Here is a 27328-nt window from a genome sequence, read left to right as displayed (position 1 = left end):
CTTAATCCATTTTATGTTGCTATAACTGAATACCATAGACTGAGTAGTTTATTTTATTCTTTTTAGTTATAAATGATAGTAGAGTCTGTTTTGATATATTTATACAAACAGGAAATATATCTTATTCTAATTAGAATCCCATAGACTAAGTAATTTATAAAGAATAAAAGTTTGTCATTCATGTTATACATATGGGAGGCATTTAAAAATATAGGAATAGTTATTTCCCAAAATGTTATTCTTAGAAAGAAAACAGAAATAAAAGGCATTATGAAATATTTTTTAAAAAGAATAAAAGTTCATTCAGGGTTGGGCCTGTAGCTCGGTGGTAGAACACCTGCTTCGCATGTGTGGAGGCACTGAGTTCAATCCTTAGAACCACATAAAAATAAAGAAATAAAAATATTATGTTCATCTACAACTAAAAAAAATATTGAAAAAAAAAGTACCTTCAGCTCATGGTTCTAGATGCTGAGAAGTTCAAAGTCACAGATGGTAAAGTTATTGCTGGTGGGAACTCTATAGAGTCTTTGCGGCAACCAGGATATCAAGTGATGCTAGGGTCACATACAAGAGAGAATCAAACTGTTTTTTATAACAGACCCACTCTGGAGATAACCTGTTAACCCACCAATGAATTAATCCATTGACAAAGCAGAGTCCCATTGAGCTAAATACCTCTTAAAGGTCCCACCTCGTTTCACCTCTTACAACTCAGAGTGAGGATTAAATTTCAACATGATTTTTAATGGAGATATTCAAACTATAGCATGTAGTTATATTAAGTAGTTTGTTTTACTTCCTGGGAAATAAGTTTGAGACTTTAGTTTCATTTTATGGAGGTGATGGAAATGTTCAATAATGTTTAGAATCAGAAAAATGTTCTGTATCATAGGTGTGGTGAGAAATCTTGATTGTGGTGATAGTTTTATGGGTGCATGCATTTATCAGAGATCATCGCATATGAATATTAAATGCAGTTGTTCCTTGGTATCTACAGGGTATTGGACCCAGGAGCCACCCCATACCAAAATTTGTAGATAATCAAGTCCCTTATGTAAAATGTGTTATATTTACATACAGTCTGCACACATCCTTTTGTAACTTTTAATCATTTCTAGATTACTTATAATATGTAATCTAATGTGAAGTCATATAAAACAATTTCTATATTGTTTAGGGAATAATGACAAAAGCCTGTAAGAAGCTAGTAGTGTAGTTCAGTGGTAGAGCTCAAGCTTAGCATGAGAGAGGCCCTGAGTTCAATCCCCAGCACTCTTCCTCCCACAAAAAAGGTTCTGTGTATGTTTGGTAAATATGCAGTTTTTTTGTAGATATTTTCAACCATGGTTGGTTTCCATGGATGCAGAACTCATGGATGTAGAAGGCCAACTGTATGTATAATCTAATAAGGTTGTAAGATAGCATATGTGGCAGTAAACACTTCCCTTTAATTTGCATTCAGGAAATCATTCAAATATAGAATAGAGAGTGTCCAATTTTCCAATTTGCTGCCAAATTCAGAGCCACATCTAATGCTTAATTATAATGTACTTGCTCTCATAATTAACATATTTGTTTCAGTTATTTCTTTGATTTCATAAGAAATAATGGTGACAATAATGGTTTTGAGCATTTTTTACATGCTGAGCCCTCTGATAACTTCAATATGTTACTTATTTAATTATGACAACCATTGAGACTGGTCTTACCTCCTTTTACAGATGAGGAAACTAAGTCTTGAGAAACTTAAGCTCTTTGTTCAGAGTCATACAGATGCTAAGTAAACATTAGAACTGCAGTTTTACTCAGGCTGACTTGATTTCAACCCCAGTGCTTGGAAGATCTATTTTTTTTTTTTACTATCATTTTATGTCCTAGGGTTTCTATGAAACATTGTTTTATTCCATTTTTTTTTCTTTATTCCATGACTTTTCTGCAGAAGAGTCCTGGTATAAAGTTTCTTTGATATAACATGGGACATGTTATATTTGCATTATGATCTAAGCCAGTGGTGGTTCAAAGTATAGTATTTGGCCGCTTCACAAACTTTTTGATGAGTTGAACCCAGAGGTAAAAGGAAACATTTAGAAATCTCAGCAATTTTGACTGTGCTGCAACAACTAAGTACATGGTTTTACATTTTAGAAAAGTACAGTCAGTAATGGATTCGAGGAGAAATAATGACTCCTTCACTTCAGATAGTTTGAGAAGTATGGATCTAAGCCATTTTATAATAAAATATGGAGGGAAAAATACCTGAAAATTGGAATTTCTGTTATATATTAGATGAAAAGTTAAAAAGTGATGCATCTTTTTATCTTCTGATAAATAATGAAGAATTTTATTTGCATTAAAATCACTAGTGAAGCATAAGCAAACTTTTAGTCCCAAGTCCTCTGGTCACCATCTTTTCTCATACACACACACACACACACACATACATACACACATTTATGCATATATGTCTTATTTTTTAATATATGCACATATGTATGTTGCAGCTCTGCTAATAAAACTTCAATAGAGAATGCTCTCACAGCAGCAGAGTTCTGAGGTGTTCAGCAAGCCCACCACACCAGAACTTTATGGACTTCTTTCCCAAAGAAATCACAGCCAATATGTGGAATAGTGGATTTGAAAGCTATAGTAGCTCTGCCACCTTTGGAGAAGCCAGCAGCTAGGCTCAGTCCCTGGGGGACTTTGGATCACCCACACCTTATCAAGCTAAAAGGAAATCAAGAGCCCAAACCTAGCACATTGTACCATATCTCAGCTACTTTCTGTTACTCTTGTTGACGAAGTGTTCAAAATTTGGAATATTGAAATTTCATAGGTCACTCTTGTGAGAATAATCAGACATGCCGAGAAGGCTCTAACCAATATTGTTTACAAAATAGATGACATGCCAGGTGCACCCATGGATGTTCGCCAGGGAGTAGACACAGATGACACCAGTATTGAAAAACTGTAGTTCCTCCAGAAACGTGTAAAAGTGGCTGGCCACCTACAGTCCTTTTAGAACAAAAAGAACCTGGTAGCCTTTAAGATCATCCCCCTGAAGAATATAAACAAATTTACCACACGTATCCTAGAAGTCAACATGCACATGGTGCTGAGCAAATCCAACAGCCAGCCCTCAGTAGGGAGAATATCTATCAGCAATCCAAGAATGGGGGAAGCAGAAAACTTCAGTGGGTATAGCTTCATGCCAACAAATGACCCAACTGTGGCTCAAAACCAGGTGCTGAATTTGATTAAGACTTGCCCAAGACCTGGAGGATCACAGGATCCAGCCTCAACACATGGCTTTAGCGTCAATCAAGCAAGCTGTGGATTTTCTTAACAACAAGAGGCACATCTATTCTTCTGTGGATGATGATCACTTTAAATTCACAGATGTGGAATAACTGGATCTTATTGGGTACCTGAGATATTTCTAGCTGGATCTGTTTGCACAGTCTGTTGCCTCCAGCTGTGCATATGTTTGTCCAGGTGACTTCAAGGAAGGAGATTCATCTGTAAAGGGTTTCAGCAGGCTTGAAACTTACTGACTGCTTTTCTGTTTTTGTATTTTGTGGTTTTGAAACTCACAGGGAGGTGGACAACTAACAGGGATGTAAACTGGAGTGGAATTTCTTAAGTTTTCAAGTAAGCTCATTAGGATACAAGGATAGATGGGATTGGAAGAGGGATGCTACCAAGAGAGTTGGGCAGTTACTTAACACCTGGGAGTTTCTGTTCTTGAATGTTTCCTGTTCAGAGACAGTGAGCAGGATGAGGGTCTGTGGGCAGAGCATCAGCCAAGGAACTCACTGCCCTCTGTCTATCTTTGTTTCCCACTCTGGTTCTGTGGTGTTACGTTCAAAATTGCACTTTCCTTCCTTTTTTTGCCTTGTCTGCTGCGAAAGGTGGGTTTATATGCACACGAGGTTTAGCATTCTGGAATCATAGAATGGAGGACAGGAAGAAATGTTAAATAAAACAGTTCTGTTATTGAAAAAAAAAGCTTCAACAGAATGTTCTTTCTCATATTTCAGCTCTTTTCATAAGATTTTACTTTTAATATTCTGAGAGTAATATGTATCCTAAACTGTAGGAACTCTTTTTAATTATATTTAAATATTTAGAATTTTTGATTAAATAAATAGTAACTAACATATTTCAGATTTCTTGCCTCACTCACCTTTATAGCCGTGGAAACATGCAATAGTTACAAACTTGACTGGTCATTATCAGTTGACTTTTGTATATCAAATAAAAATTTTTGCCTAAAGGATATATCTATTGAGATAATATTGCAAACTCTATTTTTTAAGAAAATTTTTTTGGGGTCCTGGGGAATTGAACTCAAGGGCATTGGACCGGTGAGTTGCCAGCCCTTTTTATTTTTTTAAGACAAGGTCTTGCTAAGTTGCTTAGGGCCTTACTAAGCTGACCTTAAACTTGAAATCCTCCTGCCTCAGCCTCCTATGTCACTGAGATTACAGGTGTGTGCCACTGCACCCAGTTCCCTATTTTCACTAGTAGAAATTATCACTAAATTGCTTCCCAGATTAATCTTCTTCATGTACCAGATATTTTATAGATTCAAATTGAATATTATATCGTCTTCTAGAAATTTTGCTAAGAGGAAAAAATTATTCCATCTACTACTAGAACAGTACATTTTTAGGTTTATTGACTAGGATTTAGCATAATTTTATATAGGTATATATACATATACATATAGAAAAAATCCAGTTATTTCCCCTGAGTTTAACTTTGCTGTATTCTGATTTCTCAGAAACAAAACTAGAAATATGCTGTTTTGTATTCATTCTAGCTTTCATTCCATATGACACTATTTATTAGTTTTTAAATGTTTTATTAGTTACAATAGTTTTGGCTTTGTTTTAGAATGCCAGTCTTTTATATGTGAAACATATATTTCTCTATTTTGTGTTTATGGTTTAATCTAGATTTTGAAAGTAATAGAAACCATAAATTGGCAGTAGTACAGCTTATTTATCCATGTGTCACTTGATAGATATTTGGATTATTCCTACCTTTCAGCTATTGTTAATAATTCTTCTGTGAACATTCACAGAATGTAAAGATTATTGAGCAGATATATGTTTTCATTTGGGTGGAGGTGGATCTATACCTAGGAGTAGAATTACTGAGTCTTGTGATAATTTTTCAAATTTTTTATTTATATATGACAGGATGCATTACAATTCTTAATACACATATAGAGCACAATTTTTCATATCTCTGGTTGTATAAATAGTATATTCATACCAATTCATGTCTTCATACCTGTACTTTGGATAATAATGATCATCACATTCTACCCCATGCCTCTTCCCTTCCCCTCCAACCACTCTGCCCTATCTAGAGTTCGTCTATTCCTCCCATGCCCGCCCTCCCTACCCCACTATGAATCAGCCTCCTTATATCAAAGAAAACATTCAGCATTTGTTTTTTTAAGATTGGCTAACTTCACTTAGCATTATCTTCTCTGACTCCATCCATTTACCTGCAAATGCCATGATTTTATTTATTTATTTTTAATATTTATTTTTTAGGTGTAGATGGACACAACACAATACTTTTATGTGGTGCTGAGGATTGAAGCCAGGTCACGCCGATGCTAGGCAAGCGCTCTACCGCTGAGCCACAATCCCAGCCCTGATTTTATTCTCTTTCATTGATGAGTAATATTCTGTTGTGTATATATGCCACATTTTTTTATCCATTTATCTATTGAAGGGCATCTAGGTTTGTTCCACAGTTTGGCTATTGTGAATTGTGCTGCTATAAACATTGATGTGGCTGTGTCCCTGTAGTATGCTGTTTTTAAGTCCATTGGGTATAGACCGAGGAGAGGGATAGCTGGGTCAAATGGTGGTTCCATTCCCAATTTTCCAAGAAATCTCCATACTGTTTTCCATATTGGCTGCACCAATTTGCAATCCCACCAGCAGTATATGAATGTACCCTTTTCCCCGTATCCTCACCAACACTTATTGTTTTTTGTATGTATAATAGCTGCCATTCTGACTGGAATGAGATGAACTCTTAGAGTGGCTTTGATTTGTATTTCTCTAAGTGCTAGTGATGATGAACATTTTTTCATCTATTTGTTGATTGATTGTACATCATCTTCTGAGAAGTGGCTCTTCAGGTCTTTGGCCCTTTTATTGACTGGGTTATTGAGTTTTTTTGTTGGTTAGCTTTTTGAGTTCTTTATTTACCCCTCACACATCAGATAGATGTGTGAGGGGTAAAGATTTGATCCCAAGATGTAGACTCTCTATTCACCTCACAGATTGTTTCTTTTGCTGAGAAGAAACTTTTTAGTTTGAGTCCATCCCATTTATTGATTCTTGATTTTAATTCTTGTGCTACAGGAGTGTTAAGGAAGTTGGGACCTAATCCCACATGATGGAGATTAGGGCCTACTTTTTCTTCTATTAGACACAGGGTATCTTGTTGTATTACTAAGTCCTTGATCCATTTTGAGTTGAGTTTTGTGCATGGTGATAGATAGGAGTTTATTTTCATTTTGTTGCATATGGATTTCCAGTTTCCCCAGCAACATTTGTTGAAGAGGCTATCTTTTCTCCAAAGCATGTTTTTGGCACTTTTGTCTAACACAAGATAATTGTAATTTTGTGGGTTTGTCTCTGTGTCCTCTATTCTGTACCATTGGTCTACCAGTCTGTTTTGGTGCCAATACCATGCTTTTTTTTTTGTTACTATTGTTCTGTAGTATAATTTAAGGTCTGGTATGGTGATGCCACATACTTTTCTTTCTAATGATTGCTTTAGCTATTCTGGGTCTCTTATTTTTTCAGATGGATTTCATGATTGCTTTTTTTTTTATTTCTATGAGGAATGTCATTGGAATTTTGATCAGAATTGTATTAAGTCTGTATAGTGCTTTGGAAGTATGGCCCTTTTGATAATATTAATTCTGCCTATCCAAGAGCAAGGTAGATCTTTCCTCTTCTAAGGTCTTCTTTGATTTCTTTCTTTAGGGTTCTGTAATTTTCATTATATAGATCTTTTAACTCTTTCATTAAGTTGATTCCAAAGTATTTTATTCTTATTTTTATTTTTTTGAGGCTATTGAGAATCAGGTAATTTTCCACATTTCCCTTTCTGAGGATTTGTCACTGATACGCAGAAAAGCCTTTGACTTATGGTTGTTGTTTTTTATCCTGCTACTTTGCTGAATTCATTTACTAGTTCTAGAAGTATGCTGGTGGAACTTTTAGGATCTTCCAAGTATAGAATCATATCATCAGCAAATAGTGCCAATTTGCGTTCTTCTTTTCCTATGTGTATCCCTTTAATTTCTTTCATGTGTCTAATTGCTCTGGCCAGTGTTTCAAGAATTATGTTAAATAGAAGTGGTGAAAGTGGGCATCCATGTCTTGTTCCAGTTTTTAGAGGGAATGCCTTCAATTTTTCTCCATTTAGAATGATGTTGGCCTGGGGCTTAGCATAGATAGCCTTTATAATGTTGAGATATGTTCCCTAGTTTTTCTAGTGTTTTGAACATAAAGCGATGCTGTATTTTGTCAAATGCTTTGTTTGCATCTATTGAGATGATCATATGATTCTTATCTTTACGGCTATTGATGTGATAAATTACATTTATTGATTTCCGTATGTTGAACCAACCTTGCATCCCTGGGATGAATCCCACTTGATCATGGTGCATGATCTTTTTGATATGTCTTTGTATTTGATTTGCCAGGATTTTATTGAGAATTTTTCATCTATGTTCATGAGAGATATCTGTCTGAAGTTTTCTTTTTTTGATGTGTCTTTGCTGCCTGGTTTTGAAATCAGAGTGATATTGGCCTCATAGAATGAGTTTGGAAGTGATGCCTCTTTTTCTATTTCCTGAAATAAATTGGAGAGTGAAATAAATTAGAGAACTCGGCTGTGTATCCATTCAGTCCTGGGCTTTTCTTGGTTGGTAGACTTTTGATGGTATCTGCTATTTTCTCACTTGAAATTGATCTGTTTAAATTGTGTATATCATCCTATCTCAATTTGGGCAAATTATATGACTCTAGAAATTTGTTGATGTCTTCAATATTTTCTATTTTATTGGAGTACAGATTTTCAAAAATAATTTCTAATTATCTTCTGTATTTCTGTAGTGTCTGCTGTGATATTTATTTTTTCATCATGTATATTATTGATTTGAGTTTTCCCTCTCCTTCTCTTTGTTAGCATGGCTAAGGGTCTGTGAATTTTATTTATTTTTTTTTTCAAAGAACCAACTTTTGGTTCTGTCAAGTTTTTCAATTGTTTCTTTTGTTTCAGTTTCATTGATTTCAGCTCTGACTTTGATTATTTCCTGTCTTCTTTCTTCTGCTTTTGGTGTAGATTTGTTCTTCTTTTTCTAAGGCTTTGAGATGTAGTGTTAAGTCATTTATTTGTTAACTTTTTCTTCTTTTAAGGAATGAACTCCATGCAATAAACTTTCCTCTTAGAACTGCTTTCATAGTGTCCCAGAGATTTCGATATGTTGTATCTGTGTTCTCATTCACCTCTAAAAATTTTTAATCTCCTCCTTGATGTCTTCTGTAACCCATTGTTCATTCAGTAGCATATTATTTAGTCTACAAGTGTTGGAGTGGATTTTATTTCTTGTTTTATCATTGATTTCTAATTTTATTCCATCATTATCTGATAGAATTCAGGGTATATTCTACTTTTTAATATTTGCTAAGAGTTCCTTTGTGGCATAGTGCATGGTCTATTTTAGAGAAGGATCCATGTGCTGCTAAGAAGAAAGTATATTCTCTTGTTGAAGGTTGGAATATTCTATATATGTCAGTTAAGTCTAAGTTATGGATTGTATTATTGAGATCTATAGGTTCTTTGTTCAGCTTTTGTTTGGAAGATCTATCTAGTGATGAAAGAGGTATGTTAAAGACACTCAAAATTATTGTGTTGTAGTCTATTTGACTCTTTAACTTGAGAAGAGTTTGTTTGATGAACATAGCTGCCCTGTTGTTTGGGGCATATATATTTATAATTGTTAAGTCTTGTTGGTATATGGTTCCATTGAGCAGTATGTAGTGTCTTTCTTTATCCTTTTTGGTTGACTTTAGTTTGAAGTCTACTTTATTTGATATGAGGATGGAAACCCCTGCTTGATTCCACAGTCCATGTGAATGGTATGATTTTTCCCAACCCTTCACCTTCAGTCTGTGAATGTCTTTTTCTATGAGATGAGTCTGAGGCAACATATTGTTGGGTCTTTTTTTTTTTAAATCCAATCTGCTAGTCTATGTGAGTTTGATTGGTGAGTTTAAGCCATTAACATTCAGGGTTATTATTGAGACATGATTTGTATTCCCAGCCATTTCTGTTTATTTTTGATATTTAATGTGACTTGGTTTCTCCTCTGATTAGATTTTCTGTATGCTAGGCATTTTCATTATAGTGTGCCTTGGTGTAGATCTGTTGTAATTTTGTATATTTGAGGTCCTGTAAGCCTCTTGTATTTGGTTTTCCAATTCATTCTTCATGCTTGGGAAATTTTCTGATACTATCTCATTGAAGAGATTGTGCATTCCTTTGGTTTGAAACTCTGTGCCTTCCTTTTTCACAATAACTCTTAGATTTGGTCTTTTGATGCTGTCCCATAATTCTTGGATGTTCTGTTCATGGTTTCTAACTTTCTTCACTATGTAATCAACTTTATTTTCCAGATTGTATACTTTGTCTTCATTATATGACATTCTTTCTTCCACATGATCTAGTCTGTTGGTTATGCTTTCTATTGAGTTCTTTATTTGATTTATTGTATCCTTCATTTCAAGGATTTTCGGCTTTTTTTTTTTTAGGGTCTCTCTCTCTCTGTCTCTCTCTCTCTCTCTCTCTCTGTAATCTTTTGCTACCTGTATTTGTTCTCTTATCTCATTGTTGGAGTGATCAGTTTTTGCTTGTATTTTCTCATTTAGGTCATTATTTAATTCACAGATTATAGGTTTTGTTATTATCGTGTACTAGTTTGTTTGGGGCACTTTCCTCCCATGGTAGTCTGCTGGTTGGAAGGGGCAGTCCTGCGCCAGAGGCTAGGCTCTGTTGGGTGTCTGCCCCATCTTGGGTGGACTGGGCCTGCTGTGCTCCTGGGTCCAGCAAAGGCTGGTGTGGGTGGATCTGGGACCCTGGGCTTGACCTCCTGCTATACTCTGCTGGTCAGAAGGGGCGGTCCTGTGCCAATGGCTTGGCTCTGCCAGTGTCTGCCTCGCAGGGGAGGAGTGAACCAGGCCTACTGAGAGCCTGGATCCCTGTGTGCTGATGTGGATAGTCTGGGCTGGATCTTGGCTCCTGGAGTAGTCCACTGGTCAGAAGGGGTGGTCCTGCACCAGAGGATAGGCTCTGGTGAGTATCTGCCCCACCAGGAAAGGGGTGGACCAGGTGTGCTGTGCACCTGGGCCCTGCAGAGGTCGGTGGGGGTGGATCTGGGCCGAGTCTTGTGATAATTTTATGTTTAACTTTTTGAGAACCATCACACTGTTTTTCAAAGAAGCTGCATCAATTAGTTCTCACTCCAGAAGTTTATGAGTGTTCCAGTTTCCCAATATCTTGACCAACACTTGTTATCGTCTACTATTGTTATTATTATTATCATCATTATCATTATTATTGCCATCCTAAGGGGTGTGAAATATTATCTCATAGTTTTGATTGGCATTTCCCTGATGATTGATGTTGAGTGTTACTTCATGTACTTACTTAGCATTTGTGTATTTTCTTTGTAGAAATGTCTATTCATATTCTTGCTCATTTTTTAAATTTTTTGTTCTTTTAGCATCATCTTGGGAAACATTCTTTATATATCTAGTTTAAGCACCGTGTCAGATATGTGGGAGATAATATTTTCTCCTTTCAGTTGTCTTTTCACTTTCTTGGTGGTATCATTTGCAGTACAGAAGCTCTCCTTTGATGAAGTTGTAATGTATATTTTATTTTTATTTTTTGCTTGTGTTTTTTTAATATTGTTTTTAGGGACCCGCATAAACATTTAAAGGGGTCATGAAGATTAACTCCTGTATATTCTTCTAGGAGTTTTATAGCTCTAGTTGGTACATTCAGATCTGTGATCCATTTTAAGTTTATTTTTGTACAGTTGAGCAAATTCATTTTTTTTTCAAGCACGAGATATCCAGGTATCTTAAACTGCTTGTTGAAAATATTATTATACCCCAATGGAATTGTTTTGGTATTCACGAAGCTCAGTCTGAGACTTCCCTGCCCATCCACAAACATAGCCATCAGTAAAGGTACAGGTGTTTAAAAGTCAGGATACAAAGAATGTAGAGGACAAACCACATTGATTTTTCAGTTAAGCTTCAATTAAGTCCTTGTTGTTATTCTGTTAATTATCTATTGCTGTGTAACTGTAACATATTTCCCCATAATGCAGTGACCTAAAACAGAAAACTTTCTGTTGGTCATGAATCTGAGAAACTTAGCTATGTAGTTCTGACTTTGGGGTCTCTTAGTAAGTGACATTCAAGGTGTCTGTTGGGTGTGTAGTCAAATCAAGGCTTGGCGGGGGTTGGAAGATAACTTCTAAGATGACTCACTCACAGGGACTGTGACAAAGCCTTGGTTCTTCACCATAGGGACCTCTATGTAGAGTTCCTTAAGGTATTTCATGATATGGCGCCTGGTTTGGCCCAGTGATTTAAGAGAGTAAACAGGAAACTGAAGGGCTGGGAATATAGCTCAGTAGCATCACATTTTCCTAGTATGGGGCAAACCGTGGATTCAATCTCCAGTATCACACAAACACACAGGAAACTGAAGTGAAGTGCCTTTATTGCATGTTGGTTATTATCTATTGTCTTGTCTTCTTTATTCTTTTCATTAAAATTGAGTCACAGTGTTTTCAAAGGAACATCAAATATTTTGTGGACATATTTTAAGCCACGTATTCTGGTCAGTTTTATTCAAAGGGAAATCTAATCCCATACAGCTGATGTTCCTTCATGCTAGATACCTAATAAATAAAATGATCTTCAAAATTGTCCCCCCATGTCCTCAATGTTTCCAGTCTAACAAGTCTTAATTTATTTTAGCATCAAGACAAAGTAGAAGGCTGTGTGTGTGTGTATGTGTGTGTGTGTGTGTGTATAAAACGTTCTATCAACAAATGTGACAGAAATAACATGATTTTTAAATTGAAATAAATGTCATAAAATTTCTTTTTTGTATCCCTAAATTCGCAAACATTTCCCAGTTTCCCTACAGGAAAGAATGCACATGTAGTTATCATTGAGTCTTTTTTGAATACTTCAATCACCTGTGAACTAGGAGACCTGAATTTTTACCACTTCTAACTTATGAAACATTTTAAAGTTAGCCATTACCTTTATAGTAGGACCATATGAACCCATTTCAGTAATTTGCTTTGTAACCTTGAGTCCTCCTACACACTCTTTTGTAGGTAATGATTTTGCATGAGTTTGGAACTAGTCTTTAGCTGAACACTGTGGGAGGATGAACACAGAAGAAGTGGAGTTATTGAGTGACTCCAAGTACAGAAACTATGTAGCTGCAATTGACAAAGCACTGAAGAATTTTGAATATTCCAGTGAATGGGCAGATTTGATATCAGCACTTGGAAAACTTAACAAGGTATGTTTATCTTGTCCATTTCATTAAAAGATTAAAAAATCAGAAATCTGTGTTTATCTTATTGGATTTCTCTAAATCTTGAAGTAAAGAATATGCAGTCATAACTAAACATTAATTTTGATAGTGCTATTTTACTTTATTATTTCAAAGCATACTGTTTAGCACTTTTGAAGTTCTAATTAAAAAACAGAGCTTTAAAAATAGAGTTATTATCATTGTTATCACTTATAAAAACACAAGACTGGGAAGCAAAGATGCTGCTAACTAACTATAAGGGTTAGTAAGTTTTCTAGTTGAGCATCAGATATGGTTCTGGAGTTCCTGGCAACAAAATGAAAAACTGCAAGTGGAAAGCAGTAACTGTTGTATCCTTTCCAAATGATGCGTGTATAGCAACAAGGAAACGTTTTATAAGCTTTAGCTGTGATTCAGTACTTTTTACAAAGGCAACTCTATATACAGTCACTTAGACCTTGGAGCTTGGCTTTGAATTGATCCTTCTTCATGTATCTGGTTTAAACCACACTTATTATAGTAGCATCACTGATAATCTCCTAGCTTTTCATTTTGACTTTTTGCTTTTTAACTGAGATGAAAATTTTCTCAACTTACACCCTTAATTTTACAATTGTTTTTGTTATTAACTAAGAATGCTCTAAATATTAAAAAGGATATATGGGAAAAGTATGGTCTTACAATAATTAGCATCAAGCGTCATAGCACACTTAGAAATTTATCTTAAAATACATGGCAAAGACACTCATTTTCAACTCAATGCTCACTACAGATAATAACCTCTTCTCTCCATAAATTTGTTTTGGCAAGTATTGTTTCAATAACAATATGCTCTTTCTGTTAACATGGAATGGATATATTTTTAAGCAAATTAATAATTTTTTAAAAATTTCAAATAAAATATATGTTGATGTCACAGACAAAAATGAATGCCCTACAATGATAATTTTTATAACATGCGAGAAAATGGAATAAAACGAAATATTTTTTTCTCATCTGCATTAAAATGTTTTCTTCAAGGTTTTACAAAACAATGCAAAGTACCAGGTAGTACCCAAAAAGCTGACCATAGGCAAGCGCCTTGCTCAATGTCTACATCCAGCATTACCAGGTGGAGTTCATCGGAAGGCACTTGAAACATATGAAATTATCTTCAAAATCATTGGACCTAAGCGACTTGCCAAAGATCTTTTTTTATATAGGTAAGAATGATTTTATTATCTATTTCATATAATGTAAATTAAAATGTATTGCTAACTCTTACGCTTTCTGCACTAAAAACTGAAAAATTGAAAGCTCCTTCATGACCAAAAGTTTTTGATTCCAATCTTAACTATTTCAGTTAAGTAATATAGAAAAACTTAGACCATTCCTTAAGGTAAGTTTCTTTTTTATTCTCAGCAGTCATTTATGAAAGAAGAATTTTCATTCAAAATCATTGGAACTATCGAACAGTCTACCTTTTTTAAGCTTGAAAATTTGCCTGATAAAAAATAAAATTCCTTGATTTCTAACATTATTTACCATTCTTTATTTTCAGTTGGCTTCCGTGGAATTACTTTTTCTTGTTTACTCTTTGTAAATCTCCTTTATCAGCCTTTTTTTCTTTACCTGAATTCAATATTTGCATTTCTTACTTAGTAACCTATACGTTCTTATATTTAGTAACCTATACATTCTTATATTTCCACTTTATATTTTCTCATCAAGTAAGTTTATCCACAACCATGATTTAAAAAAAAAATTTTTTGTAGTTATAGATGGACAGAATGCCTTTATTTTATTTGTTTATTTTTATGTGGTGCTGAGGATTGAATCCAGTGCCTCATGCATACTAGGCAAGTGCTCCGCCACTGAGCTACAGCCCCATGTTACAACCATGATTTTTAAAAAAAGTTTATTATGTATATGTAAGGTACAACATGATGTTATGAAATACATAAAGATAACAAAATGGTTACTACAATTAAGCAAATTAAAATATCCATCATTATCTCACATTGTTACCTTTTTGTGAGTCTTTGTATGTGTGTATGTTAGAGAGGCAAGAGCAACTAAAATCTACCCAATTAGTAAAAACAAATCAGTATTAACTATGGTCCTCATGTCGTATGTTAGATCTCAAGATATTTTCATTATACTTATCTGCTGCCTTGAATTCATTGACCTACATCTCCCTATCTTCTTCCATCCCTCATAATTAGAGTTTTGTCCTTTATGTGCTGACTCCCAAATTGATATCTCTAGCTCTGGATTTAGCTTTAAACTCCTGAATTACCTGATCTCTGAGGATCTTTACAAGCAGGTACAGCTTTATGTTTTCAAAATTAAACTCATCCTCTGTTCCTGGAAATCTGGTCTTCCTGCAGTGTACTAAAGCTCAGTGAATTGCACTACCTTCTGTCTACTCACACAAGCCTGAAATCAGAGCTACACATGATATCTTATTAGTCCCACATATATTCTCCCACCACCCCTTTACAGTCTGCCACTAAGACTTCTGTCTCATGGTTATGAGCAGAGGATTCTGGAGTCAATTTAGCTCTATGATCTTCGACCATTTTCACCTCTTTATATACTTACCTGCAAAATAGAAATAAGGTTACTAATGCCATAAGGTTGTTAGAATTTAAAATGTTAAGTTACCAAAAGTACTTAGAACAATGTGCTGCATATAGCAAGTACTTAATAAATATTAGCTATTATTACGATATGTGTCAAATATATCTATTTTCTCAGCACCTTCACTGGCAGCATCCAGTCTTAGTAAGCATCACCTCTAGCCTGTGCTTTGTCATTGGCCTCCTAACATTCACCCACCACCTGATTTTCTTAAACTCTGCTCTCTGCACAGTACCAGAATAATCTAAAATATTTAATAAATAATGCCTCTTGTATCTTCTAAGACATCATGTAAAATCACACTCAAAATTCGATTTCTCCTATGATATGTATATAACCCCAGTCACTTTGGTGATCAAAAAAATGTGCAAGGATTTCTCCCTACCAGGAAGCAAGCAGGTAGTTTTGCAGAGAACATCAACTGGACATCCTCTAGTCTAATTCAGTTTTAATGCTGTGTTCCTGGAGATAGTGTCAGATTTCACTGGTTGAGAGCTCAGTCCACAAGACTACTACCACTTCTGACACCAGGAGCAAGTCCAAGCTTCCAGAACATTTGACCAACTGACTACAAGTTAGGGTTCCACTACCTCCTCTTTGGGCTTAATTAATTTGCTAGATCAGCTAAAGAACTCAGGGAAACATTCACCAGTTTATCATAAAGGTTATTTTAACAAATTCAAATACACAGCCATAAGAAGAGAGAGATGGGGCAAGATCTGAAGGGTCCTGAGCACAGGAACTTCCATCCCTGTGGAGTTGGGATACACCACCCTCCTAGTGGGTGAATGAGTTCAGAAGCTTTCTGAACCCTCATCCTTTTGGGTTTTTATTGGACACTTCTACATATGCGTGATTAAAGCATGTGTAGAAACATGATTAGACAAAAAAAGGTATGCTCAAATGCAAAAGACTGAGTAGGGAAAACAGCAAAGCATGCCTCATCAGATTGTTCTTGGCCCTTCTGGGTAGCTTTCCTTCTTCCTTGGTATGGGGAGGACTCTTTCTGAAATGTGGGTTGTCTGATCTATCAACCATGGTAGGTCAGAGAATTTCTTTATGGCTACCTGAAAGTCAGAAAGGCAAGGAAAATTAGTTTCTATGGCCCACCTTGAATGAAGAGAAATTCTAGTTTCTGTGGCCTGCCTTTGAGAGAAAAAGGAGCAAGTGAAAGGGAGATAAAAGATAAGATTCTTTGCTTTATGAAGCCTAAAGCTCCCCCAGTATCATAACAAAACACTATTTTTCATCTTCATTGCTATAAACCAAGGACAGATGGTCAAATACTTAAACGGAAGATATGCTTATTGCTCTATTCACTTAGAACAGAGGTGATGTAGTCTAATAAAAGATATGCTTATTGCAGAAGTGATTTAATAAGTAACAAGAGCTTTCAGACTTAAAAGCCAAGAACCATGAATGAAAACCAAATTTAAATTATATTATATTGTGTGCATCTATGAACATGTAACAACAAATCCCATCATTTTGTACAACTATAATGCACCAATTTTAAAAAGTGAAATAAAAAGGAAAGCCAAATTTATATTACAGCATCACATGTACAACTATCATGATTTAAGACACAGAGGTGATAAGTTGGAAGAAATGCATGAATACATGCACACGTGTATATATCTCTCCTCCCTTAAAAGTTGATATAGCTTGGCAGCTTTAATCAAGGAGGTAGTTAAAATAAAGGTTTTGGAGTTTGGTTGTTGCTGTTATTTATTCTCTTCTTAGAATCATGCGAAAATATTTGAGTACAATGTTAAAAAGCAAAGATTTTGGTGGAAGAAGATAGAAATTACAGGAAAGAAAAAGGAAAATGAATGAGGCTGGTCCCTGGCAAATTAAAAACAATGGGCCCTGGGGCACATGAAAGAAAGTAGTCTCAAAGGCTGACTATAATTATATGTGACCTAAAGATATCTTTAAGTCAATCTGTATCTAAAATTGGAGGCAGAAATGTAAGGAGTTGAAGATTATTTCTATTTTGTATATAAACTAGAAGTAAGAGAGTCATAATTCAGTTGTTAAGTGCCTCCTAAGTGCAGACATGGTACTGAGGACTTAAATACAGAAATAAAAAAACATCATGATATTTCTGTGGGTTTCTGATATTTACAGTCTTTTAAAGAAGACACATGAAACAATTTAAAGCAATAAATGTTCTAATAAGATAGTATTAAGTACAATGGAAACTTCAATTAGGGAACCTAACCTAGTCTAATTAGGAGGCAGTATCCTTAAGAAAATGACATAGGCTGGACTTGAACATTTAAGGATCACCCAGACATACAAAAAGGATATAAGTAAAGAAATCAGTGAGGAATCATCCAGTATAGCTGGAGTAGAGGGTGCGAGGGACAAAATTGGTGAGTGTACATGGGGTGTACAGAAGCATGCAGTAGCCGAATCTGAAGATAAGGCCACATTGCCAATAGGAAACTAATGAAAGTTCAACTGAGACCAACAATTTCATTAAGATGATAAAATAATGGTGGTCTCTTCTAGGTACGTGTCTGGTAGAGATAAAGAGAATTTATTATATTCAAAAAAATATCAAGGAGTGTGATATGGAGAGAAAACCTGATGATTGATTTTTGGAGTGGAAGACTTTTTCTTAAAGGGTCTAGAGTGAGCCAGATAGATGGTGATAACAGTATTTTGAAATGGCAGTATTATAGTAAGAAACTGGTTTTAGTGAAAAGGGGAGAATTCTGTTTGGGAATTATGAAATATGTGGACTTCATCAAATAGCTAAGTTGCTCCTGGGTTCTTCAGTATGAAGCTCAGGTGAGAAAACTGGTTTAGTTTAATGTATGTAGAAGTCTTCAATTTATAGTATCATTTTAAAGCAGCCAGTACGTTTACTATTTCTTCAAAACATAAAAGATTTATATAGAGTTATAATTACAAATGAACTGATATTTTGTCATTATTTTACTTTTTCCCCTTCCTCCTTTTGTTGTTGTTTTAAATAGTTCTGGATTATTTCCTCTTCTTGCAAATGCTGCCATGTCTGTGAAACCAACTTTGCTCAGTTTATATGAGATATATTACTTGCCTTTGGGTAAAACACTGAAGCCTGGTCTACAAGGGTTGCTAACTGGTATTCTCCCTGGCTTAGAAGAAGGATCAGAGTACTATGAGAGGTAAACTGGTATTTGGTACAACTATGTAATCTACATCATGCATTTGTCAGCAAGCATCCATACATATGTTTTAACATCATAAAAATTAATTTTATGTCTTACTTCTAGATATTTCAGTATATTACATTAAGATTTCTATAGCAATAAAATTATTATATCTATAACATACTGAAAGTATAGCTGTATGGTATAAGTACAGATGTAGGAGATAGATGGACTGGGTTTAAATCTTGCCTGTATACATGCCTAATGAGCTTAGGAAAGCTTTTAAAATAGCTTCTTCATCTATCAAACTTATTCGTCTATCTAATATTTATTTCATTGTGTTATTATAATAATGAAATCACTTAGTCCAGTGCCTTGCACATAAAACTTATTCAAAAAATTGTGATTCATAATTTGTATTCTTTTTCTCTTATTTCTGTGATCCAAAATTTAAAATAAGAAGATATTTATCGAGAGTGGTTGTTTTTGTTTTGGGTACTACAGGTTTAACCTAGGAATGCTTTACTAATGAGTTACATCCCAGTCCTTTTTAATTTTTTTTTTTTTTTTTTTTGAGACAGGATCTCCCTAGGTTGCTTAGGGCCTCACTAAATTTCCCAGGCTGACCTAAAATTTGGTGGTTTTCCTGCCCCAACCTTCTGAGTCGCTTGTATTACAGGCATGTGCCACTTTGCCCAGCTAACAGAACATTTCAATTAATGAAAAGAGAGGAAAACTGGTCCTAAAGTTTTATGGTCCAAAACTATACCAAAAGTTTTTAAATTGGTAATGGAAAAAAATAGGCTTAATATCAAGTATAGTGCTATTTCATTAGGTATTGACATGATATTTTTTGATATGTTAGCTTTTCAAAGAAAACGATCTGATTTATTTTAGAACCTATTATAATTTTTTGATAGCTAATAGTTGTAGACAATGAATAATAACATAAAGTATCTTTACCATTTCATCACTGATATTCTTACCAAATAAACTCAGGCAGGAAAAATTGAAAATGCCAAATTTACTTTGAGTGTACTTGATTATTTAAAATTTAAATAATTTATTCATGTGCACTGACCAGTTATTTTGTTGTATTTTATGTACTCCCATAATATAGTAAGAATTTAACCCTGAAAACATTGGATTACCTTGTAGGCTACTTTGAAAAAATAATTTTATTCTCAAAGGTTATTATTTTCTTTAAATTTAATTTAAATTTAACTAGTTTTGCTTATAATTTTAGAAATTTAATATGGAATTATTTCCTTTAGTTTATAAATCAGTTTTGTTCCTGATTATAATATTCTACGGTTTGTAAACTAGGTACAATAGCACATACCTGTAATCCTACCTACTCAGGAGGCTGAGGCAAAACAATCACAAGGTCAAAGCCAAACTGGGAAATTTAGTGATACCGTGCCTCAAAATTTTAAAAAGGACTGTAGATTTAGCTCAGTGGTATAGCATCCCTGTATTTAATCCCAGGTACCTAAAAGGAAAAAAAAAGAAGAAGAAAAAGAAAAAAAAAAAGAAATAAAGGAAAAAGGGGGACTCATAGGTGCATTATTATTTTAATGCTTAGATAAATTGGGACCAAAAGAGATTACAGTGTTATCTCTTGATTTGACAATACTTTAATAGTCTTTATGTATTATATGGTTTATCTTACATTAAAAACAAGTAATTATTCTTTATGCAGTTCTTAAAGCACTAAAGCACCTTTGATTTCATAGGTCTGATTCATTAAAGCTATCATGAACTATGTAGTATGTGATTTTTTTCTTAAAAAAAAGACATTTGAAAATGTCTTAAGATTTTTTAGGACAATAAAAGATATGTTCTACCTTGGTTTAATATTAACTAAAATGTGTATATGGTATTTTATTAGAGTAATTTAACAACCTAATGACATTAAATAGACTTGTGGTAGTATTTTTATTGTTCTTATTTTACAAATGAGAAGACTGAACTAAAGAAAGATTAAGTAAATAGTGGAGCCATGGCTTAATCTAGTCCTCTAACTCTGAAGAATATTATTCTTCCTGTCTATCACACATGTTTCCAGAGTGGAGAATATGAGTACAGCATAGATGCTTTCATACATTTTTGGAAGAAAATAATTGATATCCTTTAATGTGACATTAAATATTTCCTTTCTTACACCACTTTATTTTGTTACTTCAGAACAAACACATTGTTGGAAAAGGTTGCCGCTGCGGTAGACCAGTCAGCGTTCTACAGTGCTCTTTGGGGTAGCCTTCTCACCAGTCCTGCTGTTCGTTTACCTGGAATTACCTATGTGCTCGCCCATTTGAACAGGAAGCTTTCTATGGAAGATCAACTTTATATAATTGGTAGCGATATTGAGCTAATGGTAGGTCTAATATTGTGGTTGCTCGTTTCACAACTTATTTATTTATTTATTTTTTGAGCCAGGCACTATTCAACATGGATGTTGAGGATTATTCAATGAATAAAATTTCTATTTTTCACAGAGCTTACATTTTTTTACCAAAAAAAACCCTAAAGATCAAAATTATCAGTAATTATTGATCTTAAGAAGCTTAATATTTTCATGAATAAGAATTGTTATTTATGTCTGTTTCTCTATTATCTGTTATTCAGCAAATTAATGGGTACTATTATTACTATCTTACTAACTGATCCAACTACTGTTAACATAGTTACATTTATTATATTCCAAGGTGAACCTTTTCTTCAATCTTTATAAGAAAACATGAATTTTATATAAAGTAACAGACAGATTCTGCATGGGATTTGTGTGACAGATGTAGTACTAAAGCAGACATTGTAAGATAGTAGAAAAGAATCACATTGATTGTTTATTTATACTTTTTAATTTCAAGATTAAAGTGTGATTTACGTTCACTGAAGTTAATCCTTCTGTATGAACAGTTGTATGAATTTTGACAAACACATAAAATAATGTAACTTCTACTACAATCAAGATACAGAATACTACGTCATCCTCAAAAGTTCTATGCCCTTTTTAGTTGGTCCCCTTCTTCTACACCAGGCCCTTGCAAACACTGTTCTGTTTTCTGTTTCTATAGTTTTGCTTTTTCCAGAGTGCTATATAAATGAAATCATGCTATGTTTAGCCTTCAAGTATTGTTTTCCACTTTTCTTAACATTTGAGTTCGTCCATGCTTTTGTATGTATCACTGATTTGCTACATATTCTTCCATTGTAAGATGGTACCACAATTTGATTAATGGACATTTAACTTGGAGCCCATTTGGGGCAAATATTAATAAAGCTACAATAAACATTTGCATACAGATATTTGTATAGACATATGTTAGGGATTGCTTGGTGAAGTTACTAGAAAACCCCACAGGTTATATAATACTAATACTGTAAACATTTGTTTGTAACCTCTTTGATCTTCAGAAGCATACTTTTATGTATTAGAGAAAATGAAGAATTGTTACATTTTTTATGGCAAATTTCCCAGCATAACAGACAAAAGGTGATAAAGATTCTTTTATTTCAGGTAGAAGCAGTAAGTACTTCAGTGCAGGACTCAAGTGTACTTGTACAGAGAAGCACACTGGACCTCATACTCTTCTGTTTTCCATTCCACATGAGTCAGGTAAAACATTGCTACTATCAATAAAAGGCATTCATAGAAAATCAGATCCATGATGAATGGTTATTTTTTAAAGGTATTATGGTAGAGTGTTTTGTTTTATAAACCAGCATGTGCATAAAAAAATAGGTTCCTTTATTTATTTATTTACTTATTCATTCATACATATGTACATCTGTACCAGGGGTTAAACCCAGGGGTGCTTAACCACTGAGCCACATTCCCAACCTGTTTTTTTGTCTTTTGTTTGTGTGTGTGTGTGTGTGTGTGTGTGTGTGTGTTTAATTTTGAGACAGGATCTCACTAAGCTGCTTAGAGTCTCTGTAAGTTGCTGAGACTGGCTTTGAATCTGGATCCTCCTGTCTCAGCATCCTAAGGCGCTAGGATAATAGGCACATGCCACCGCCCTTGCTACAAGTCCATTTTTAGGAGTGAAAATTTGTGCAAATTCTGAAGAAAAATAGATTTTCTGATTTGATAGAATATGGTAATTGAATTCGAATACTTCAAAGTTCTATAAAAAGCAAGAGGGTAGAGAGAGATGATGCAGGGGAGGGGAGGGGAGGGGGGATAGGAAGGGGATAGGAAAGGCAGCCGAATACAACAGACACTAGTATGGCAGTATGTATAAACGTGGCTGTATAACCAATGTGATCCTGCAATCTGTACATGTGGTAAAAATAAGAATTTATACCCCATTTGAATCAAATGTATGATATATGATATGTCAAGATCATTGTAATGTTTTGAGCAACTAATAAAAAAAAAAAGCAAGAGGGGCTCATTGTTAATTCAAAGCCAATACTCTGACCCAGGCTTTTATCTAGCCAATATCAATCTGTCATGTTGCCTTATCTTGCTCTGGTGATTTGGGGATTCATACCAGAACCATAGAAGAGTTGGGTATAATTTGAGAGACAAGTATTTAGTCGCTGTGATATCTGCTAATAATTTTATTTCAAATCAGATTAACTGACTTGCCAAATCATAACAAAGTGTTTCCATTACTGGAGCTTAATTTAATCTGTCTTTATTTTCAAAGAAATGTTCTAAATATTTTTTTTAATTTTTAACTTTGATGAGTGATTTAGAGCACCAGAATGTAAGCATTCAGAGTAGAGGAAATATATACTTAAACGAAGCAATAAGATACAGATAATTTCTACCTTGAAAAAGTAAGCTTATTTCTAAAAAGGAATTAGCAGAAAAGACTATTGTGATTTTCATAATGACCATTGGCTAATTTTTCTGTGTTATTTTATTCAATTTTTTCTTTATCGTTCTACTTGTTTTTGTTAGTTTATTATTATTTATTCAAATTAAGTAATAATTGAAGACTTACACTTCATTGTCTATGTTGTCACTAATTGGGAAATAAACCACCTCTAGCTTCTGTTTTGAAACTCACCCCTTAACCAGGAGCCTTTATTCTGCCCTTGAGCTTTTCACAGAGACCCCTACTAGAAAATCTCAGTATACTCTAAACCTGCCCATGCTCTAGTATAGGTGTGGACAAATAGTCCACTAGGTAAGAGTGAATTTTAAATTTTTTTAAAAGCTTTTAAATAAAGAGGGAGGTGATTTTTTTTTTTAAGGAGGAGAAGGAGGAGGAGGAGGAGGAGAAGGAGGAGGAGGAGGAGAGATCAGGAGAGTAGATAAAGGAGAATGAAGGAAGGACAGCGGGATGGGATAGGGAAAGACAATGGAATGCATCTAACCTAACTATGCTATGTGCATATATGAATATACCACAGTGAACATCACCAGTATATATACATCCACAAGACATTAACAAAAAAATTAAGTAAATAGCAGAAATATCAGTAGAGGGAAAGAAAATAGGTGGTATGGGGGAAGGGAAAGGGGAAATATTGGGGAATTGAATTAGAACAAATCATATTCCATGCTTTTATGATTATGTCAGAATAAATCCTATTGTTATGTGTAACTAAAAATAACCAATCAAAATTGAAATTGAAAAAATATCTTGTAAAAGAAAACAAAGAATACCCCCAAAATATATGTGGTCCAAAAACATAAAACATAACTTACTATCTAGTTCTTTATCAAAAAAAATTTGTTGACCTGTGCTCTTGAATTTTCTTCCCTTCTAAATGGTCAATATTAATAATCCCTCAGTTGATAGGTTCCTCAACAGGATCTGAGGAATTAAGTCTTGGTAGACTTAAATTAGTAAGAACTTAAGTTATAACCTCACTATATCAGTGATTCTAAACCTTTTCAGCTTGTACTTCCTTTACTACTTTATTATTTTACCATCTTTGTGCTCCTACTAGCCAAGATTTTCTCAAACATTACCTTCTACATTTTTTTACATAAAAAACGTAGTTATGTTGAATATGATTTTTTTAAAGTACACACCTAGTTCTAATATTCTTTTCCCCATTACTGGACCCAATTCTGATACTCTTACCCCTGTTGCTATACCAAATATTAGTCTACCTGAGTCATCTTGTTTTCCTACTTTACCTGTTTTCATATCTTGCATATAATAGACTTTTACCAAGTATTAATTGTTATTGTATCTTAATAGAGCCTGTATTTCTTTATCCCAAAAGTATGATAGATATTATATTACAACTAGACTATTAGATTTGAGCTTGTTTCATGAAATGCTGACTTGACTCTCTAGTGTATACAACTTTGAAATTATAATAGTTTTATATATATATATAGTACAAGTGTGTGGTAATGTCAGTAGTAGTCAGAAATTACTTCTTGGCTGGGTGTGTAGCTCAGTGGTAGATGTACAGGACCCTGGGTTCAATCTCAAGAACCCCCCCCCCCCAAATAAAGGACTTCTTATACCTTATGTATTTGTTGACAACATTGTATATATATTATGTATAACATTTCAAAATATATATACATTATAGGATGTCTAAAGCAAAGTAATTCATGAATTTATTAGTTCATATCCTTAACATTATCTGTATTGAGACCTTTTAAAATCTTCTTAGTGATTTTGAAAAATATGATACATTGTTATTCAATTTTCAAAAATATAATACATTGTTACTAACTGTAGTAACCATGTCCTACAGTGGTTTTCTTGAACTTTTTCCTCCAGTCTAACTGAAATTTTGTATCCTTTGACAAACATCTACTACTTCTTGCTTTGTTAAGAGTAGTTTTTTTTTCCCCAAATAAGATTGGGAAATGTGCTTTTAAAAAATGTTGTGAGAATATCCATAAACCACATATCTGATGTTGAATAGACAAATCATCAGTTCTCAAATGCTTTGATTACAGTACCCCATTATACTAAAAAAAAAAATATTGAGGATTCTAAATATCTTTTGCTTATATATGCTAGAGCTATCTGTATTTATGTTAAAAATTAAAACTGGAAAATTAAAAATATTCATTAACTTATTTTAAAATAGCAATAACAATGTTATTATACTAGCATAACGGTTTTTGAAAGTATGTTCCCACATATTAAAAAAAAACTTAATGAGAAGCATTGTTTCATATTTGTTGCCAGTTTATTTAATATCTGGCCTAAAAGCACAAAGCAGAAAGTTTATACCTGCTTCTGTGATATAAATTCCTTTGTTTGAAGTATATGAAGAAAAATCTGCTCTCACATCGATATGTAGTTAGAAAAGCAAGGAGTAGCCAGGCATAATGGCATATGCCAGTGGTTCAGGAGGCTGAGGCAGGAGAATCACAGGTTTAAAGCCAGCCTCAACAACTTATTGAGACCCTGTCTCTAATTTTTTTTTAAAAGGCTGGGGATATTGCTCAGTGATTAAATGCCCTGGGTTCAATGTCCAGTACCAAAAAGAAAAAAAAAAAAAAAGCAAGGAGTACTTCAATAGTATCCTTTTAAAGTTGCATATTCTTTGATATTACACCAAAATTTGAGAAACTATAGCTTTTAAAAATTATTGCGAATGGAGTCTAAAACTATCAATGAACTTTACAGATTCTGGTTTTTGTTGTTGTTTGTTTGTTTGTTTGTTTTGGTACCAGGGGTTGAACTCAAGGATACTTAACCACTAAGGCACATCCATCCCTAGCCCTTTTTATTTTTTTATTTTGAGATAGGATCTCACTAAGTTGTTAGGGCCTCACCAAGTTGCTGAGACTGGCTTTGAACTTGCAATCCTCCTGCTTCAGCCTCCCAAGCATCAGGGATTACAGACATGTGCCGCCACACCTGCCAACATACTCTGTTTCATTGAAATTCACTTGTCTATCTTGCACTTTCATTGGAACATTTACTCATATATCTGTTTGTAACATCATGATTGCTTATTTAGAAAATCCTAGTTTACAGAATTATTCAGACATTCCAAATGTGGACATATTTCATTATATAATATCAATTATACTTATTGCTGTTACTATTAATCTTGTCAGTAGACATTTTAGGTATTGTGAAACTTTTGAGCCCAATAATGGAAAGCTTTCAAACCACTTCATTTCAAAACAATACAACTTCAACATAAATACAAGTTTTATAAAATTCTGAGTTTTCTCATATAATCTCAAATTTTATTGTTTGTAGCTTAATTATTTTCCTTGAAGTGACTGTATCACTTTTGAAAAATGACTGCCAAATGACAAATTCTAAATACTTGTCATGTGTAGGTTAGTCATTCTTCCAGTTAAAAATGGTATTCTGTGAAAAAGTTGGTAGTTTAGTTCACAATACTTAATTTCACAAAGCTTGTCCTTGAGACAAGTATCATACTTAAGTGCTTTATGTGTCTTTCACATTTCATTAAACAGAATATTAAAAGATATACTCAAGGGTCAATATTTAATGAAACAAATATTTGCTGTTTCATTAACAACATTCTTAAAGAATTATTAAAATGGCTTTTGCATGTTTATACATGCATGCTGGGGCCTTGATGATGGTAATGATGTTCACCATTGAGCTACACAATGAGCCTACTTTGCTGTTTTTGTTTTTGACTTTACTCTAAGAATATGGCATTAAACATATGATGATTACAAGTTGGGTGAATGCTACTGTACTTTTTTTTTTATACTAAGAGTGCCAGTTGTTTAACCTACTTATTGCGTGATCAGGGCAAATGTCCACACCAAAAGCAAAAAAAAGCAAGTAACATCTTGATGTTGTTCTAAGTATGTGTAGCTTCATTGATTATGTATGAATATAAATACCTCATTGGCTTACTGAAATGAAATAGTCTTAGAGATTCCCAAGGGCCCAGGGATACTTTGAAAGTTACATAGATCATTTGAAGATTTGTTTTCAAAGGAGTAACAA

At 34.0% G+C, this 27328-nt stretch overlaps 1 protein-coding gene and 1 pseudogene across 8 annotated transcripts in view; both read left to right on the top strand.

The window, feature by feature from the left end:
* The window catches only part of Dop1a (DOP1 leucine zipper like protein A), a 108497-nt gene that overhangs the window by 22928 nt on the left and 58241 nt on the right, over positions 1-27328 (top strand). For all 8 annotated transcript variants that reach the window (XM_058575905.1, XM_058575902.1, XM_058575907.1 and 5 more), the window contains exons 2-6: positions 12473-12663; positions 13699-13880; positions 18288-18458; positions 20631-20824; positions 21968-22062. In XM_058575905.1, coding sequence (XP_058431888.1) covers positions 12526-12663; positions 13699-13880; positions 18288-18458; positions 20631-20824; positions 21968-22062 — 780 coding nt within the window. In that variant the 5' untranslated portion in view covers positions 12473-12525. The remainder of the gene's footprint in view (positions 1-12472; positions 12664-13698; positions 13881-18287; positions 18459-20630; positions 20825-21967; positions 22063-27328) is intronic.
* On the top strand, positions 57-5379 carry LOC131423826 (replication protein A 32 kDa subunit-like; annotated as a pseudogene).

The sequence above is a fragment of the Marmota monax genome, unplaced genomic scaffold (genome assembly GCF_021218885.2).
Source record: "Marmota monax isolate L192 unplaced genomic scaffold, Marmota_monax_Labrador192_F-V1.1 WCK01_AAM20220418_F8-fsc00013, whole genome shotgun sequence".
Taxonomy (NCBI): domain Eukaryota; kingdom Metazoa; phylum Chordata; class Mammalia; order Rodentia; family Sciuridae; genus Marmota; species Marmota monax.
This window is presented reverse-complemented; position numbering and strand designations above follow the sequence as displayed.